Source organism: Suricata suricatta, chromosome 3 (assembly GCF_006229205.1).
Source record: "Suricata suricatta isolate VVHF042 chromosome 3, meerkat_22Aug2017_6uvM2_HiC, whole genome shotgun sequence".
Classification (NCBI taxonomy): Eukaryota; Metazoa; Chordata; class Mammalia; order Carnivora; family Herpestidae; genus Suricata; species Suricata suricatta.
Genome location: NC_043702.1, coordinates 129,916,188 through 129,931,053, shown reverse-complemented (window position 1 = coordinate 129,931,053; position 14,866 = coordinate 129,916,188). Strand labels below are relative to the sequence as shown.

The following is a 14,866-nucleotide window of genomic DNA, read 5'->3' as shown; positions in this document are numbered from 1 at the left end:
CGCCCAATTAACTGAGTCACCCAGGCTCCCCTACATGAAAATTTTTATTAAAAAAAAAAAAATTCTGGGGCGCCTGGGTGGCTCAGTTGGTTTAAGTGTCCAACACTTGATTTTGGCTCAGGTCATGATCTCATGGTTCCTAGGTTCAAGCCTTGCATCGGGCTCTGCACTGATGATTGGGATTCACTTTCTCCCTCTCTGACCCTTCCCTGCTTACATGTGTATGCGCTCTCTCTTAAAATAAATAAACAAAATTATTTCAATTTTATCTACCCATTAACTGATCAACTTCATCAATAAAAACTCTAAAGTAACTTTTCTGAGGCTGGAAGAGTATAGTTACCTAATTGAATATTAATGTATAGCAACATAAATAATTGAAAATTCTTCCATTAATAAAAATAAAACTTCAAGAATTTTTAAAAAGGAACCAAGGGAATTTGATATCATTAAACTGCTTAGGAGTCACGTTCACCTTAATACATCAACTGTTTCATATACTATCTGCTATCTATCTTAAGTACATGAATTACTTAGCTTATGTTCCTGCCTCATCACGCCTTAGTCTGTATTTTTAAATATAAGCTCTCCTTTCAGGTTCTTATACAGATTGAATGTTTATGGATAGCTTATACCAGCAAGTGTGTCTGTATAAAACGAAAGAGTTTAGTCTCTACAACTGAATATTTAAACTGCTTCCAATCCGATGTTATAAATAACACTGCAGGGTCTTAGCATGTAAACCTTGGTCCAAATTACAACTTCTTAGATGTTTTTCATTTGTGCATACTTGTCTAGACATTTCTTAAAACCTTGGTAATGATCTAAAGATAAACGAGTGGCAGAAACAATAGGATATTACATTGAACTATATTCTGAGCTGTGACAAAGAAATACTAGCAACAGAAATGATCTGGGGATTAATTCCTAGTACAATAAGAAGATAGAATAGAATGGAGTTAGAGTCTAAAGTATTTTCTCATACCTGTTAAATATTCAAGTTCTTGAGATAGTCTCTCATTGGTTCTAACTAAGTCTCTTTTCTCAGCTTCTAATTCTTCTTTTGTCCTTGTAAACTGGCTCTATCACAGAAAGGAGAAACATAATACATTCAAGTTAAAAAATCATGTTGATTAATTACTATAGGAACTTTAACAAAGAACTTTGACATTAGCTGTGGTTTAAGAATGGTTGGTTTTCTTTTTCTTATAACTTAATACATCAAAAAGTTTAAAAAATTGCCCATAATCTCAACACTTCTATATGTATTTTTCAGCTTTAAAAATTATTTTTCATAGCTTATGAAAAAATTTCCCATGTCACTATCACTTGGAAGTGTCCTAGTTACTTAAACATGACTTTGTAGAAAGGACACTTTACTTCTGATTTTTCGCTGCAATAAATAAAATTATGATGACTGTCACTGCATTTACACCTTGGTTCAAATTATTTTCTTAAGAAAGCGCCCTAGATGGGATTCCTGGGTGGCTCAGTCGGTTAAGCAGCTGGCTTTGGCTCAGGTCATGATCTCACGGTTTGTGGGTTCGAGTCCCACATTGGGCTCTGTGCTGACAGCTCAGAGCCTAGGGCCTATCTTCGGATTCTGTGCCTCCCTCTCTCTCTGACCCTCCCTTGCTCGTGCTGCCTCTCTCTGTCTCTCAAAAATAAATAAAAAATGTAAAAAAAAAAAATTAAAAAACAAAAAGAAAGAGCCCTAGATGTCTTAGAACCAACCTTTTGTCACCTGCTTTGTAGCAAGATAATGGCAATTAATATGCTTTGATTCATAAACACCAAAAGCCACTCATGGGAGAAGTGAAGATTATTAAAAAAAAAATCAATGTTAACATGAGGTGAAAAATAATTATCTGATTGTTTTTCTGCATTTTTCATTTTTTTGTGTTTTTCTGATTACAAGTGAAGTAGAGCAACTTTTCACGTTGCCATAGACCATTTGTGCAGCTTCCTGGGTTTTTTTTTTGTCTTAAATCCTTTGCCTATTTCCCCCTTGAATGATTTTCTTTAAGTATGAAAGTAGTTGTGTATCAAGGATCCGAATAGTCATATTTTAAATGGAAAAAAAATACTTCACTTAAAGTATTAAAATACATTAATAGCTTATTTGTGTTTTAGTTTTACAAAGAGAATTTTAAATTTCTTTTTTTTTTAATATTGTATTGTCAAATTGTTTGTAGAATTTTAAATTTCTATTGGATTAAGTCTACCACTTTTTCCCATTATAAGTACTTTAATACACCAAATACCTTTACATTTCAAATCAAACACTGGTTTTAAAAAAGCAATGGCAAGAGGCTTATATTCCATCTAGTTAAAGAACCACAGACAATGACCACTTTATTAAACCAATGAGTAGGCAATCCTCGTGATTGTATTCAATCAGTTATTCTTCTTACTACACTAAGAAAACAATTATGATATGGATTCACCCATATCCCCAACTGTATCACAAGAGTTGAAATACTGCCTGAGCAACAGTAAATACTAAATAGAGAATTTCTAGTAGGTGAGTGAGTAGGTGAACAGATAGATAAATCTGTGAATGTCTATCCTAGCTACAGTTCTATGGCACTTTATCTACAATGTGAATTTTTGGAAAAAATCACAACCCGAAGAGCTACAGAGTTAAAATCAAGTTCCTTTTTCTACTAAGTGCTAATATATTCTGATGAGTATAAGAAATGCCCAATCAATAAAACATATAAAGGTCCAATTAAGAAATCTATATTTATGCATTTTTGTTTAATGGTTTCTCGTAATAAAACATGCTTAATTTTCCCATTAAGTAACTAGTAAACACAACCAGAATAGAAGTATTCCTCAAGTATCATGTTGATAATTAGCTTTATTCACAGAAATAATTTTTACCTGAATGGCAATATTACGATCCTGAGCAATTTCAAGTTCTTTATTTTTCTCAGTTAGTGCCTTCAGTTGACTGTCTGGATAAAAGAAATTTTATGAACTTAAAAACTGCAATGACACTTTTCATCCAATTGCCACCCATATGTATTTCAAAATGAAGAAACTGAGATTCATAAAGAATGAGTTGTACATTCCAAATTCACCAATATCCCAAGTTTACTTTTACATTAAAATTTTAAATATGCTATCCTGTCTCCAAAATCACATTTGTGATCATTCTAACCAACATTTGTAGGAAAAAGCATATGCAGTTCTCACTTCCATCATTTTTCAAGGACATCTCTAAGTCAGTAACAAACAGCAAATTATATTCACACATAAGGAAACAGTAAAAAAGAGAAGATCAAGAGAATAAATAATATTTAAATCACACAAAATGTATACAGAGTAACTAACAAAAATGGATAATTGTGATTCAGCTTGTTTATCACTCTTAGGGCCTTTACCATGGAGGAAAAAATATTATACTCGATACTGAATTATCAAACCCACAATCTCCACTCATAACGGTCTACCTTCCCTTGTAGAGTTTCTCCCTTAAATGAATGCAATTAGGAAAAATTTACTTCCTGAAACTTTTATTCCACTAAAATACATCTATATTATATGCTAGCAATTTAATGAGTAAATATATCATCACTACTTCCGATCTTATGTTCTAATTAAACAATTGGCTTATCATAGAGAAAAATCCCATTAAGTTAGTGTAAATCTTCTATTTCATACTAATATCATTTGCTGCTTTCCAAAAGGGCAGATTTGGAATCACAAATAAAAAAAAAACAAACCTAACTATACACGTCTGGAAGGAAGGTACACTAGATGTCTACCTAGATTTATCCTCGTCTTCTCCAGATCTCATAAAAGCAGCTAGAATCACAGTAATTTTCCTTAAAAATTTTAGTACCACAGTGCTACAGGCAACTAGTTACCATGCCAAGGCAGAACTAAATGCAGATGACAAACCAGATCCAGCTATTCGATAAATTACTTACGCCTTCATTAATGTATATATACACCATTGTATGTATACATCATGTTATAAAAATTAAGTGCTTCAAAATTAGCTGAAAAAAGCTATGACCTAAATAGGTGATGGGCAAAGACACAGTTAAGTAAAAAGTTTTCAGTGTTAACCATCCGCTTGATTATTAGCTTCCTGTGTTCCCAATCAAATTAAAAAATCCAGCTATATCTAATAAAAAATACTATGTCCCTACTCTAGAAAGATCTTTCCTGACATTTGCTTTGTTCTAACATAAACAAAGCAGAATACATGTCATTTTCCTAAGAAATGCCAGGGCCTTTGTGTACCTTCTATAACTTAATAAAAAAGAACTAATTAAAAAGGAAATTACTCATCTTTCACAAGAAATAGGCCTTAAAGAGGAAATATCCTGGGTACCATAAATATTTGTAAAAACTGTGACAGTTAAAATATACATAGAATAGGCTTTAAATATTCAACATAGAAATAACAAAATCACTCTCCTTAATCACATTTTCAGTTGCATAATGCTTTATGACTTCTTAAAATGCTTTCAAACATCAAAACTTTGATCTGAACAGTTGTGTAAGCAGACGGACAGGTGGTTCTAGCCCTTTTAAATGTTGTGATTTACATGGGGCCAAGAACTTTTAATAGCGGTCACAATTAGGACTCAGAGATCCTGACCAGTAAGCCCTGTGTTCTTGAGAAACATTCCCATCAAGTAAAAAATCAAAATGACAAGCAGTATTCTCACAAACAGTAATTCAATGTTTCCAAGGCACACAAAAGAGTCTCTAAAGATCGCCATTCTCCCAAGAACAAAATAAGGATACAATTAGATACTTACTGAGCTTCTCCAGCTCAAGCCTCAAGCTTTGGCACTCTCTGGTTTCATTCACAAGTCTCTCCTGACTGTGGGACAGCCTCTTCTCTATCTCAAAATACTGTTGTTCTTCAAAAGAGCAAAGAGAAAAATAAAATCAAACACACAGGTACACACACTGTCAATACGGCTTATTTTTAATAACATTGATTTTAATATTTAAGACACAGTATTTGAATTGCACTCCAAATAAGAGAATTTAAGCAAAGTACATAGAGCACTGAAGAGACTTTAACATTCTTAACATATATATGTATATATGTGTATATATATGACAAAAGAAAACAACTGAAAGGGGCTTTACTAATTACTTCTCTGTCTATTCCACAAGACTTAAATTCTTCCAGGTAGGCAACATCTCTTACTAATCTCAGTATCTTCTGCACACATCGGCAGACTTTTTAGCATAAACTGACACATGTACAAAAAACCTTATTAAATGGAGAAAGAATACTTACATTAAAAACTGCTTGGTTTAAGAAGGTTGTGTAAATAGACTCAAATACCTAAAAGTATAAAATAACGAAACTTGGGGCACCTGGGTGGCTCAGTCACTCAAGTATCTGACTTCGGCTCAGGTCATGATCTCACGGTTCGTGGGTTCAAGCCCCGTGGAGCCTGTCTTCAGATTCTGTCTCCCTCTCTTACCCTCCTCTGCTCACATTGTCTCTCTCTTTCTCAAAAATAAATAAAACATTAAAAAAATTAAAATAATGAAACTATGCAAAAATGTGCTACCTTCACACAGGAAGGACTGCATGTGTACTGTCCACAGTATGGAGCACATAGAAGAGAAATGACAGTTACGTATAAATTAAATTAATGAAAGGAACGCAGTACACAGCCTTCAGTGTCGGGATTCAGGGAACTACTTTTCAACACCAATTCTGCTTTTAATTAGATTTTTTTGAAGTGATATGTATTCAGAATTTTCAATCAATAAATTTAGCAAAAACAGCACCATAACCTTCCTTCCGTCAAACCAAGGCACTCAAAGAGTCTGTATTTCCCTAATGATAATTACAGTGGTCTTAATCTTTCTTCAAGGATGTTCCAGTCACTGTTGGTAACTTTCTTTTTTGAGGGTCTACTATAGGTATCTAGAAACAGGTCTTGATGTACTTTCTATTAAACTCCAGCTTTTACAGAGCAATACATTGTATCAAACTTATTTTTCATTTACATTCGCTGCATTTCCAGCGCTGCTAAGCACCTACTCATTTTTGTGAATATCTAACGCATTACCGGATCTGCTCCAAGAAGAAAAAAAAAAAAAAGAACTAAGTGCGCGAAGTAGTCAATTAGACAAAGGCCTTTGAATGCTAGTGACCAGAACACTGGGAGGCGATTGCTAGCATTTACGTACAACAGAAAGACACGGGACTCTAAGCTTAGAGAGGGGTCGCGGCGGACTCCGGCTAGTCGGGAGTAAACAGACCCCGATCTTCACAATCTGCGTGCCAAACAACCGTAAGTGTCCTTAAGTGAAAATACACTAATTACAAAGAAAACGGACCTAAATGTAATTCAGTTTAAAACAAACAAAAGCGCTCCTTCATTTCGAGCTGTAAGGGAAGCATGTAAGAGAAGGCCTATAGGGAGATCGAAGGAGCACAGGGAAACGATGCCACTGGCGAAGTCGTACGCAGAAAGCAGAAAGCGAGCTTTGCAGGGGGAAGAAGACCAGCCATTGGCGCTACGGAGTCGGGCCCAGAACCAAGGGCGGGAAGAGCGTCGCCACTTACCACTCTCCACCTTGAATTTCTCATGCCGCCCCTTCAGACCATCGATCTCGGATTGCTGGTCAGCAAGGAACTTTTCAAGTTTGTTCTGGACGGACTTAGGCAGCTTGTTCAGTTCCGTGCGCTCCAGGACCTGCTGCAACACCGCCGCCATGTCGCTGTGGCTGGGGACCGCAGTGCCCGCGGCCGGCGGAGCAGAAACGGAGAAGAAAGGCGAAGACCAAGAAGACCCAGAAGCCTGGGCGCCCGCCTCGACCACCTCGCTCCGGGGCTCGCGCGCGCCTGCCCGCCGGAGACTCCCGCGGCGGGACCCTGGGAAATCGAGTCCTGAGTTAGCGGCGCCACCGGACGCTCCACAGCGCCCGCGCCCGAAGTGCGCGCGCAGCCGCCGGAAGACGGGCACCCTGGGAATCCGAGTTCAGAGGCGGCCTCTGACCCGGCCGGGCACGCCGATTTCCGGCTCCCCAAGTCACCCGCTTCAAGCCCCACAGGCCTGTGGGAAACGTAGTGTTTCTCTCAATCCCTTCGGTGAGCCCGATTGCGCACCGCCCATTCCGCTTCCTCTTTACTCCCCGCCCGCCTTGGCTCGCCTCCTCCTCCGGCTCGCACAACCGCTGTCCGCGAGGTGGCGCCACAGAATACTCGTCAACTCACGTCCCTCCCTGAAAAGCCAGGCGGCCTTACCGTCAAAGCTCCGGGATGCCATGGGTCGTCCTCTTGGGCGGCTTCTAGACACTGAGCCACTAGAGGGCATCGGTCCGAGCACGGTTGAACCGCAGGCGCCCGGCTACCGCCACTCTCTCAATGGCGCCCGGAAGGGGGCGGGGTGGCGACCGCAGTCCCTTTGGCTGAGGTGCTGCGGAGCAGCAAGGGGGGCAGCGTGCGTCATCAGTCTGCGCCGCCTGACTCCAGAGACCCTGGATTTGGAGTGGGAAGTGAGGTGTGGGAAGTCTGTCGCTTTCTGATGAATGCATTGTCTGTGGCATTCGGACCCGAGGGGAATCTGGCCCCAGGAGGCTGGTACTTGCACCTTAAACCCCTTTCTCGGGAGGCCCGACAGTTGGACAGGCTTGTCTGTTACGCGTGCTGAATCTGACCGCAGGTGAGTCGGCCTACGGGTGTGATAAGGGGAGTGTGAGCGTTGAGGGTGTGCACTCGGCTCGGAGAACCTCCTTTTGAAGGAAGGAAGAAAGGGACCGGGTGTAGGGAACATATGGTCAGACTCTCGGGCACAACATTCAAGTCCACTTTCGCCAAAACGTAACTTTGTTTAAAACGGCGTACTTAGAGCCGTGTCTGTGTGTTGGAGTAACAACGAACCAACAGGAATTTAAGGCACCCGTTTCATTTTTCAGGAAGAGGATTTTTGAGTGTAGCCTTTGCTTCTAAGTTTTCAGGTGATGCTGTAAAAAGTGTTACCATGTGTTCACACTTCTTAAATGGAAAAATCCATATACAAAAGTTTTGAAAACACACTCTTAAAAACCGCTGACACTCTGCCTCCATAACAGGACTACTTGTTTCCAGATCATAATTTTGTGACTTCTAATTTGAATCTGTAGATTATTTTGTATTTATTTACGCCCCTGAAAGAACTTACTAGGTTCTTTATTGAAAATAAAGTCTCCCTAATGTCATTCTCCCTGAAATTCCCACGGTAGCAGCCCTTGTGTGAATATCAGTAAGGAGAGGTTGAGTTTTCTCCAAAGTGTTTTGTGCAGGCATTTTAACTAAGGCTGCTGCTGTGCGCAGTACCTATGCCCTTGGCCCGCCATTGGCGGTTTGGAAAATGCAGCTGTTCTGTACGTGGACTCACAGAATTCTAAAATTAGATGGGGTTTTCAGACTTGCGAGATCCAAATTATTTCGTAGACTAGGAAACCAGAGTCCAAAGGGATTGAGTTGTCCCAAGTCACAGTGCGTAAACAATTTGCATAGCTTATAGTGTCACGATAGTTCAGGATAAATTGAACTGTATTAGGCAGGATGTGTATTTTTAGTAGGGTCCTTTGCAAAATATGGTCAGCTATAAACAGTGTTGAAGAAGCACTAAAGTAATATGGTTACTAGGTGATACTTTGGAAAAACATATCATTACTTTGGAGTCATTGTCCCTGCTTTTTCTTGAGGAATTAAGGATTCTTAAGGCAGAAGGAAAAGGAGTAGAATAGCACAGTGAAGAAGAGGAAAGTTTAATTTGTCAAGGCACGACTAAACGTGGAAAGCTTTTAAATTTGTAGCAGCGTTAATGACTTAGGCACTTCTAGACTTAGTCTAAAACTAAGAGTTACTTGCACAGTTGTTGGTAAAGAGCTAGAAAGAAATGTAATGCGTTTTGAGACAAAACTGAACAGTCTCTTTGAAAAAACAGCACCCCATAGACCGTTTCAAACGTGAGCCAATTTGCTGGGCTTTACTTTCAGAGTAAATAAAAAATCATCGTGACTGGTGATATGCTTTATGGGCGTCAGATATACCACCCCAGCACATTTATAGCTGCCTTGGGCCTTGTTGTGCTGAACGACCTTTTCCAGAACTCAAATGACTATTATTTCTACTCAAAATGCTGCAACTGTCGTCCACAAGCTGGAAAGAGAGAGCAGAACAGGAGTTACCCTTCGGAAAGGTTTAATTGAGAGACCAAGTAGGAGTCCTCAGTATGAACATAGCATTCAAGGACATGGATTCTAGAGCTAGACTGCCTGGATTTAAATCCCACCTTTGCCAACTTACCAAGCTTTGTTGCTTGAGCAAGTTACATTGTTTTTAAATTTCTTCATCTGTAAAACAAGGGTTATTTTTTAAAGGGGGTTATAATAATAGTACCTACCTCATGGAGCGTTTGTGAATATTAGATGTTATTACCACAAGTAAAGTACTTTGAACAAGGCCTTATGCAAAGTAGAAACCATAGAAATGTTCATTATTCTTGCATTGCTCTTTGTCAAATTCCCTAATTCTAATTAATCTATGAATTACTCAAGGGCAGAAGAGGTCAACTATTATTCATCTTTGTGCCATCCGACCTGGCACAATTTGTAGCACGTAGTAATTCTTCATAGTATGATTATTTTGAGTAAATGAATTTGATTCTCTCTCTCCCCCAATGAACAACTCAGAAATTGTCTTCTTTCCTGTTTTTGAAATGAGCACAATGAGGCTCAGCTATAGACTGTCAAAGACGTTACAACTAAGGAGTAGTAAATTAAATAAGAAATGAGGTGTGTTAACTGCTAGGTTAGTCCCCTCTCCCTTATCTTAGATACAGAAGTGGGTTTTATCTTTTATGTCAACTCTAGTTGATTGGTAATCATTTCCAGCAACACTGTATTGAGGACTCTGAAGCTATGTTTGAACTTTGTAGGAAAGAATATCGTACTTAATAAGCAATCTCTCTGCAAGGCATGGAACAGCATCAGGATACGACCACTTCTCTCTCTATACAACCGTCATGACAAAAACACTGCAGATTACATTTTTACTTAAAATGCTGTATGTTTTTTTCTCGTAATTTAGGAGATTGAATTAGTTCTCAGTAATGGGAAGAACCTACATTGTAGAAGAGGCTGTTGGCCAGTATCTTTCAAACATAAATCTTCAAGGAAAGACTTTTGTCTCTGGTCTTTTGATTGGACAGGTATGTATCTTTTAGTGCATTTATTGAGAAAACAAATTATGTGTTTATTTAAAGTTAAAATATGCTGTTTAACAAGTGTAAGGTTAGGGAATGGAAGAATGGAATGTAGAAGAAGAACTTAAAATGGATCTTTGAGGAAAAAATGCAAAGGAGCAGGACAAACCTAGTCCAGATTTGCTTAAGTGAGAACACATTCCCTTTTGTTAATGTAAAAGTAAATTATAATGTAAAAGAAACTCTAAAATTAGAATTTTACTGACCAGATTATACATATTTTCTTGTCTTTCTAAGTGTTTTATACTCTTGTCTAATCTTTATTAATTCCTAGTCATCTAATTCTTTGCAAAAGTAGCTTTTCGACAACTTTATTTCCCATTATTATCTCAGTCTTGTGACAATAGTGGTCATGTCTTTTGTTACATGCTATGGTACCCATTTTCCTGAATTTTTTTTTTTTAACATTGATTCAGTGGAGAGGGAGAGAAATTTGCAAGTTAGGCAGATTTTATTTTCCATTTAGAGTTAAGCCTTAAAAATCAACACAAAATGGAACAGAGATTTGGACAGTTACTTTAACAGGCGTAAGCACCTGCTGCTTTATTGTATAATCGGCAGGTAGAACTGCTGTATACAGCTACAGTAACAGGCAACACAAAAAGGAGAGTCACAGACACACTGGCCTGTCGCCATCTACACACTAGTTAGGGGAGTGCATTGTGGCCCAAGGACTTAATTTTGATGCCTACGAACGAGAAGAGTTCTATGGTGATAGTTTTCTCTCTGAATATTTTATCATGATGCTTTAGAACCTTCAAATTACATAATTAAATTTTTTTGTTTGGATTCTATCCATCTTTTCAAGATACTTCCTTTTATAATTTGATGCCCCATGTTATCTACTTACAAAGAATGTACTGTCCAGAAGAGTCATGTATTCCCACCCCTTCATGATAATCTTGTTTTCAACATCATTCTGAATGAGCTTAATTAATGTCAGTTTAGCCCTGAGAGATTGCTTCATTTTCAGGGTTTTCATAAAGCTGATTTCCTAACTTGTAACACAGAGGGTAGACCCTGTACTTTTCACACAGATGATACTACCCTATGAGACCTCTCATTAGGTAGCCAAACTACCTCTCAGCAATAATCTGAACTACTTTGTGATTCACGTTACTTGCATCCAATATGGGGCTCTTTTCACTAGGAGCTTTTTTTTTTTTTTTTAAGTTTACTTATTTATTTTGAGAGAGAGAGAGAACGAGTGAGCACATGGAGGAGGAGCAGAGGGACAGAGAGAATCCCAGGCAGGCTCTGCACTGTCAGCACAGAGCCCAATGCAGGGCTCAAACTCAAGAATCATGAAATCACAACCTGAGCTAAAAGTCAGATGTTTAACCAATTGAGCCACCCAGGTGTCCCCAGGAACTTTTCATTTAAGGTTTTCTACTTCCCTTTACTTAAGAAAGTTTAAGGTAATGAGAGTCTCAGAAAAAGACATAGTAAAGAAAAAAGGTCAGGGAGAAATTCCCTCTTCCAAACTTGCCTTACTCATACAGGCTTCTAGAGCTCAGCCAAACCACCATCTTACAAATAAGCCTCCCACAATTTAAAATCTTCCTTCTAGTCTTTCCTTCTACTGCCTTTTCATCCCTTCCAGTATGTGTCTTCTTCAGCTCATCACTTTTTCCTTTTTCCTCTCAAGTTTGCCTGTTTCCTACTCTCTGGGTCAGTTTTTTCTTTTTAAGTCCTGCTTTCTTAATCAGTGACTACCTTTTCCTGTGTGCATTTGAATATAAATTTCTGGATAAATAACTTTTGTAGAAATAATTTCTCTTCCTTTATATCCTATTCCTGGATGACACTCATAATAGCAGTTTCAGGTCATGTATGAGAATGACACTGTGCTAACTGGTTTTATCTGCCTTATGTTTACTTTTTCTTTATAATGTACTTTCATTGTAAGGAGGCTGAGCTATTAAAAGTTCTCTAAATTTATCTTTAGATAGCCCACCTTTGGTTGCCATTTAACTGTTGTTAAAACTGAGAAACATCAGTCTGATATCACTTTAATTATGTGTCCTATATCCCCTATGTTTTTCTTTGTGGTCAAGCATAGACAAGTTCGCTCTATCGTTGTTTCAATGAAAGTAAGACATACAAGATCATTTGTTGCTTTATTTTACTGAGTTTTAATATTTGTTGAGTCATCCAATCTGTTCAGATTATTTAGAAAATAAATACAATAGCTAGAAAATTGACAAAGCATATTATCTTTTAGTTAAAATGCAGTACATTCACTCGTTCAGTAAACAGTTTTTAAGGAACACTGTATGATTCACATTCAGGATGCCCAAGCACATAAGGAGCTAACATTACTTATATCATGTGTATAAATGATGTGTGAGGGAAACACTGCAAGGTTATCCATGAAAATTGGTTTCCCTGTTAGTTCCATTGTAATGTAAGTATTAGCAGTTTATGCTGCATGTATATTGTTTTTGCATGTTGTAAGAGTTTTACATTCTTCAATGATAGATATACTCTAATAAGCTCTTCTAATTTGTTTTTAAGTGTTCTTCACAAAAGGATTATGTCATTCTTGCCACTAGAACGCCACCCAAAGAGGAACAAAATGAGAACCTCAAACATCAACAAAAAGCTAAGTTGGATAACTTGGATGAAGAATGGGCCACAGAACATGCCAACCAGGTCACCATGTTTGTCTCTTTTATAGAGTTAAGTTGTGCGTATTGACTAACAAAATAAAAGCACTTCCTCCTCAGGCGACTAGATAGACTAGGATTTCAGGGTACTCATTTAAGTTTTGAAAACTTGCATAGTCTATCAAAGATAGAAGTATTTTCTGTTCTGTTTTATCCATGTGGATATTTTTTCATTTATTGATTACGTGTGTCTAATTAAAAAAAGCGTTTTCTGACTTGAGGTTAAGTAACCCAGTATTACTTAATAGGTGATGGAACTGGGATTTCAACCCAGGCAGTCTGATTGAAGCCTTTGATTTTATATGCTGTGCTCTTCTATTGCTAACCTTTACCCACTGTTTTTATTTTTTAATGCTTATTTCCTTCTTTTTGAGAAAGTGAGAGAGAGTGTGTGCACAAGTGGAGGAGGGACAGAAAGAGGGAGACACAGAATATGAAACAGGCTCCAGGGCTCTGAGCTGTCAGTGCAGAGCCAGATGCGGGGGCTCAAACTTGTGAACCAATGAGATCATGACCTGAGCCAAAGTCGGATGTTCAACTGACTGAGCCACCCAGGTGGCCCTATCCATTGTAGTTTTTACCTTCTCTTTGTTACTTGCCTTTAGCTTTTTTCCAAGTTTTCTTTAAAATAATATAATACTAAAGTAATACTAGTTATTGATAGTATAGTTGCCGATCAGATTGTTTTAAAGACTTAATGCAGAATAAAATGATAGGTTTTTTTACGTCCTTAGAACGTATGTTGTCAAAATCAAAGTTACCACAAACCAATTATAACACAAATGAGATAAAAGTAGAAAAGTACAATAAGAATATAGAATGGTGAATGATTAAATATCTGCCGATGGCTGGATTCAAACATGTTCACAAAATGTTCTGAACTTGCAATATGAATAGTACTGCCAGCAGAAGTCAGAGAACATGTGAAAGGCATGTTAAGAGAAGAGCAAACAGTTGGGTCTAATTGAAACAGTGTGTAAAAGAATATATTTTTAGACATAAGGCTGTGAGGATGTTTTGGAGTGCCATTCTAAGTAGTGAGGAGTTTGCTTGGCAGATAGTAGCTCTGTGGTACTATAAATAAAACCATTTATTTTAGAGTAAAGAAAAATTGGAAATAACATTCACACCCAATATAATAAATAGATAGAAAAATTGAAGTAAACATAAAAAAGAGAAAGCAATAGATTTTCAAGTCAGACCCCCTCTATTCAAATCCCAGGCTTTTAATATTCATCTGAATATTACAGGTCTACAGAGTTAGTTGAGAATCACGTCTTCTCTTAAAGAACTTCTAGACCATTGCATTCCAGTAATTAGAACACAGGCTCATGTGATGAGCTCCATGGGAAAACTACACCAGAGTCTTATCGGAGTTGGGAGATCAAAGTATCAGGGAAGGCAGCTTCCTTAAGCTGACTTCAGGTATTCAGTAGGGTGCAGACATGTAGAAGGATAAAGGAAAACCTGTTCAGGCCGAGGGAGCAGCCTGAGTAAAGGTATAGAATTAGAAAGCCGGATACATGTATGGAAAACAGTGAATACTTGAATATTTCAGGGAAAAGTAGCATCAAGTGAGACTCTGAATATCTGATTAGCTAGATTTTGGAGAGTCTGAAATACTAGTTGTAGATAAAATTTATATAGGTGACTGATAGTGGAAGCCATTGAAAAAATTTTAGAAGATATTTCAGTCTTTGATCCTGTGAGAAAGGGGTTTTGTTTATTGGTATAGCTAAAGGGTATCTTTATTAAAAGGCTTTAGTTACAAAGTATTTTTAAGACAAAAATTAAGGACACTCCAGAAAGATTATATACATAACGACAACCCGTTCATCATGGTTATCAACTGTTTCTCAGTATTTTATCCAGTTTTTCAAAGCTCACACCTGTAGGCTATGCCTATAGTTAGTACTCAGTAAGTATTTGCGTATTTAGTATTTAGCT

General features: G+C 37.8%; 2 protein-coding genes across 6 annotated transcripts in view; one reads left to right on the top strand and one right to left on the bottom strand.

Moving 5' to 3' along the window:
* TPR (translocated promoter region, nuclear basket protein) overlaps positions 1-7,339 on the bottom strand; it is a 62,637-nt gene extending 55,298 nt beyond the window's left edge. The window contains exons 1-5 of one of the 2 annotated variants that reach the window (XM_029935178.1): positions 7,244-7,339; positions 6,563-6,871; positions 4,782-4,886; positions 2,887-2,960; positions 986-1,082 (exon numbers count right to left, since the gene is read on the bottom strand). In XM_029935178.1, coding sequence (XP_029791038.1) covers positions 986-1,082; positions 2,887-2,960; positions 4,782-4,886; positions 6,563-6,871; positions 7,244-7,313 — 655 coding nt within the window. In that variant the 5' untranslated portion in view covers positions 7,314-7,339. The remainder of the gene's footprint in view (positions 1-985; positions 1,083-2,886; positions 2,961-4,781; positions 4,887-6,562; positions 6,872-7,243) is intronic. The other variant, XM_029935177.1, reaches the window with a different exon arrangement.
* Positions 7,340-7,434: 95 nt separating this feature from the next.
* ODR4 (odr-4 GPCR localization factor homolog) overlaps positions 7,435-14,866 on the top strand; it is a 34,302-nt gene continuing 26,870 nt past the window's right edge. For 3 of the 4 annotated variants that reach the window (XR_003906821.1, XR_003906820.1, XM_029935181.1), the window contains exons 1-3: positions 7,437-7,661; positions 10,076-10,196; positions 12,768-12,905. Coding sequence is in view for 2 of the 4 variants with exons in the window: in XM_029935181.1 (XP_029791041.1) it covers positions 10,098-10,196; positions 12,768-12,905 (237 nt within the window). In the remaining 2 variants the exon portion in view is untranslated. Of the gene's footprint in view, positions 7,662-10,075; positions 10,197-12,767; positions 12,906-14,866 lie in introns of all 4 variants that reach the window. The other variant, XM_029935182.1, reaches the window with a different exon arrangement.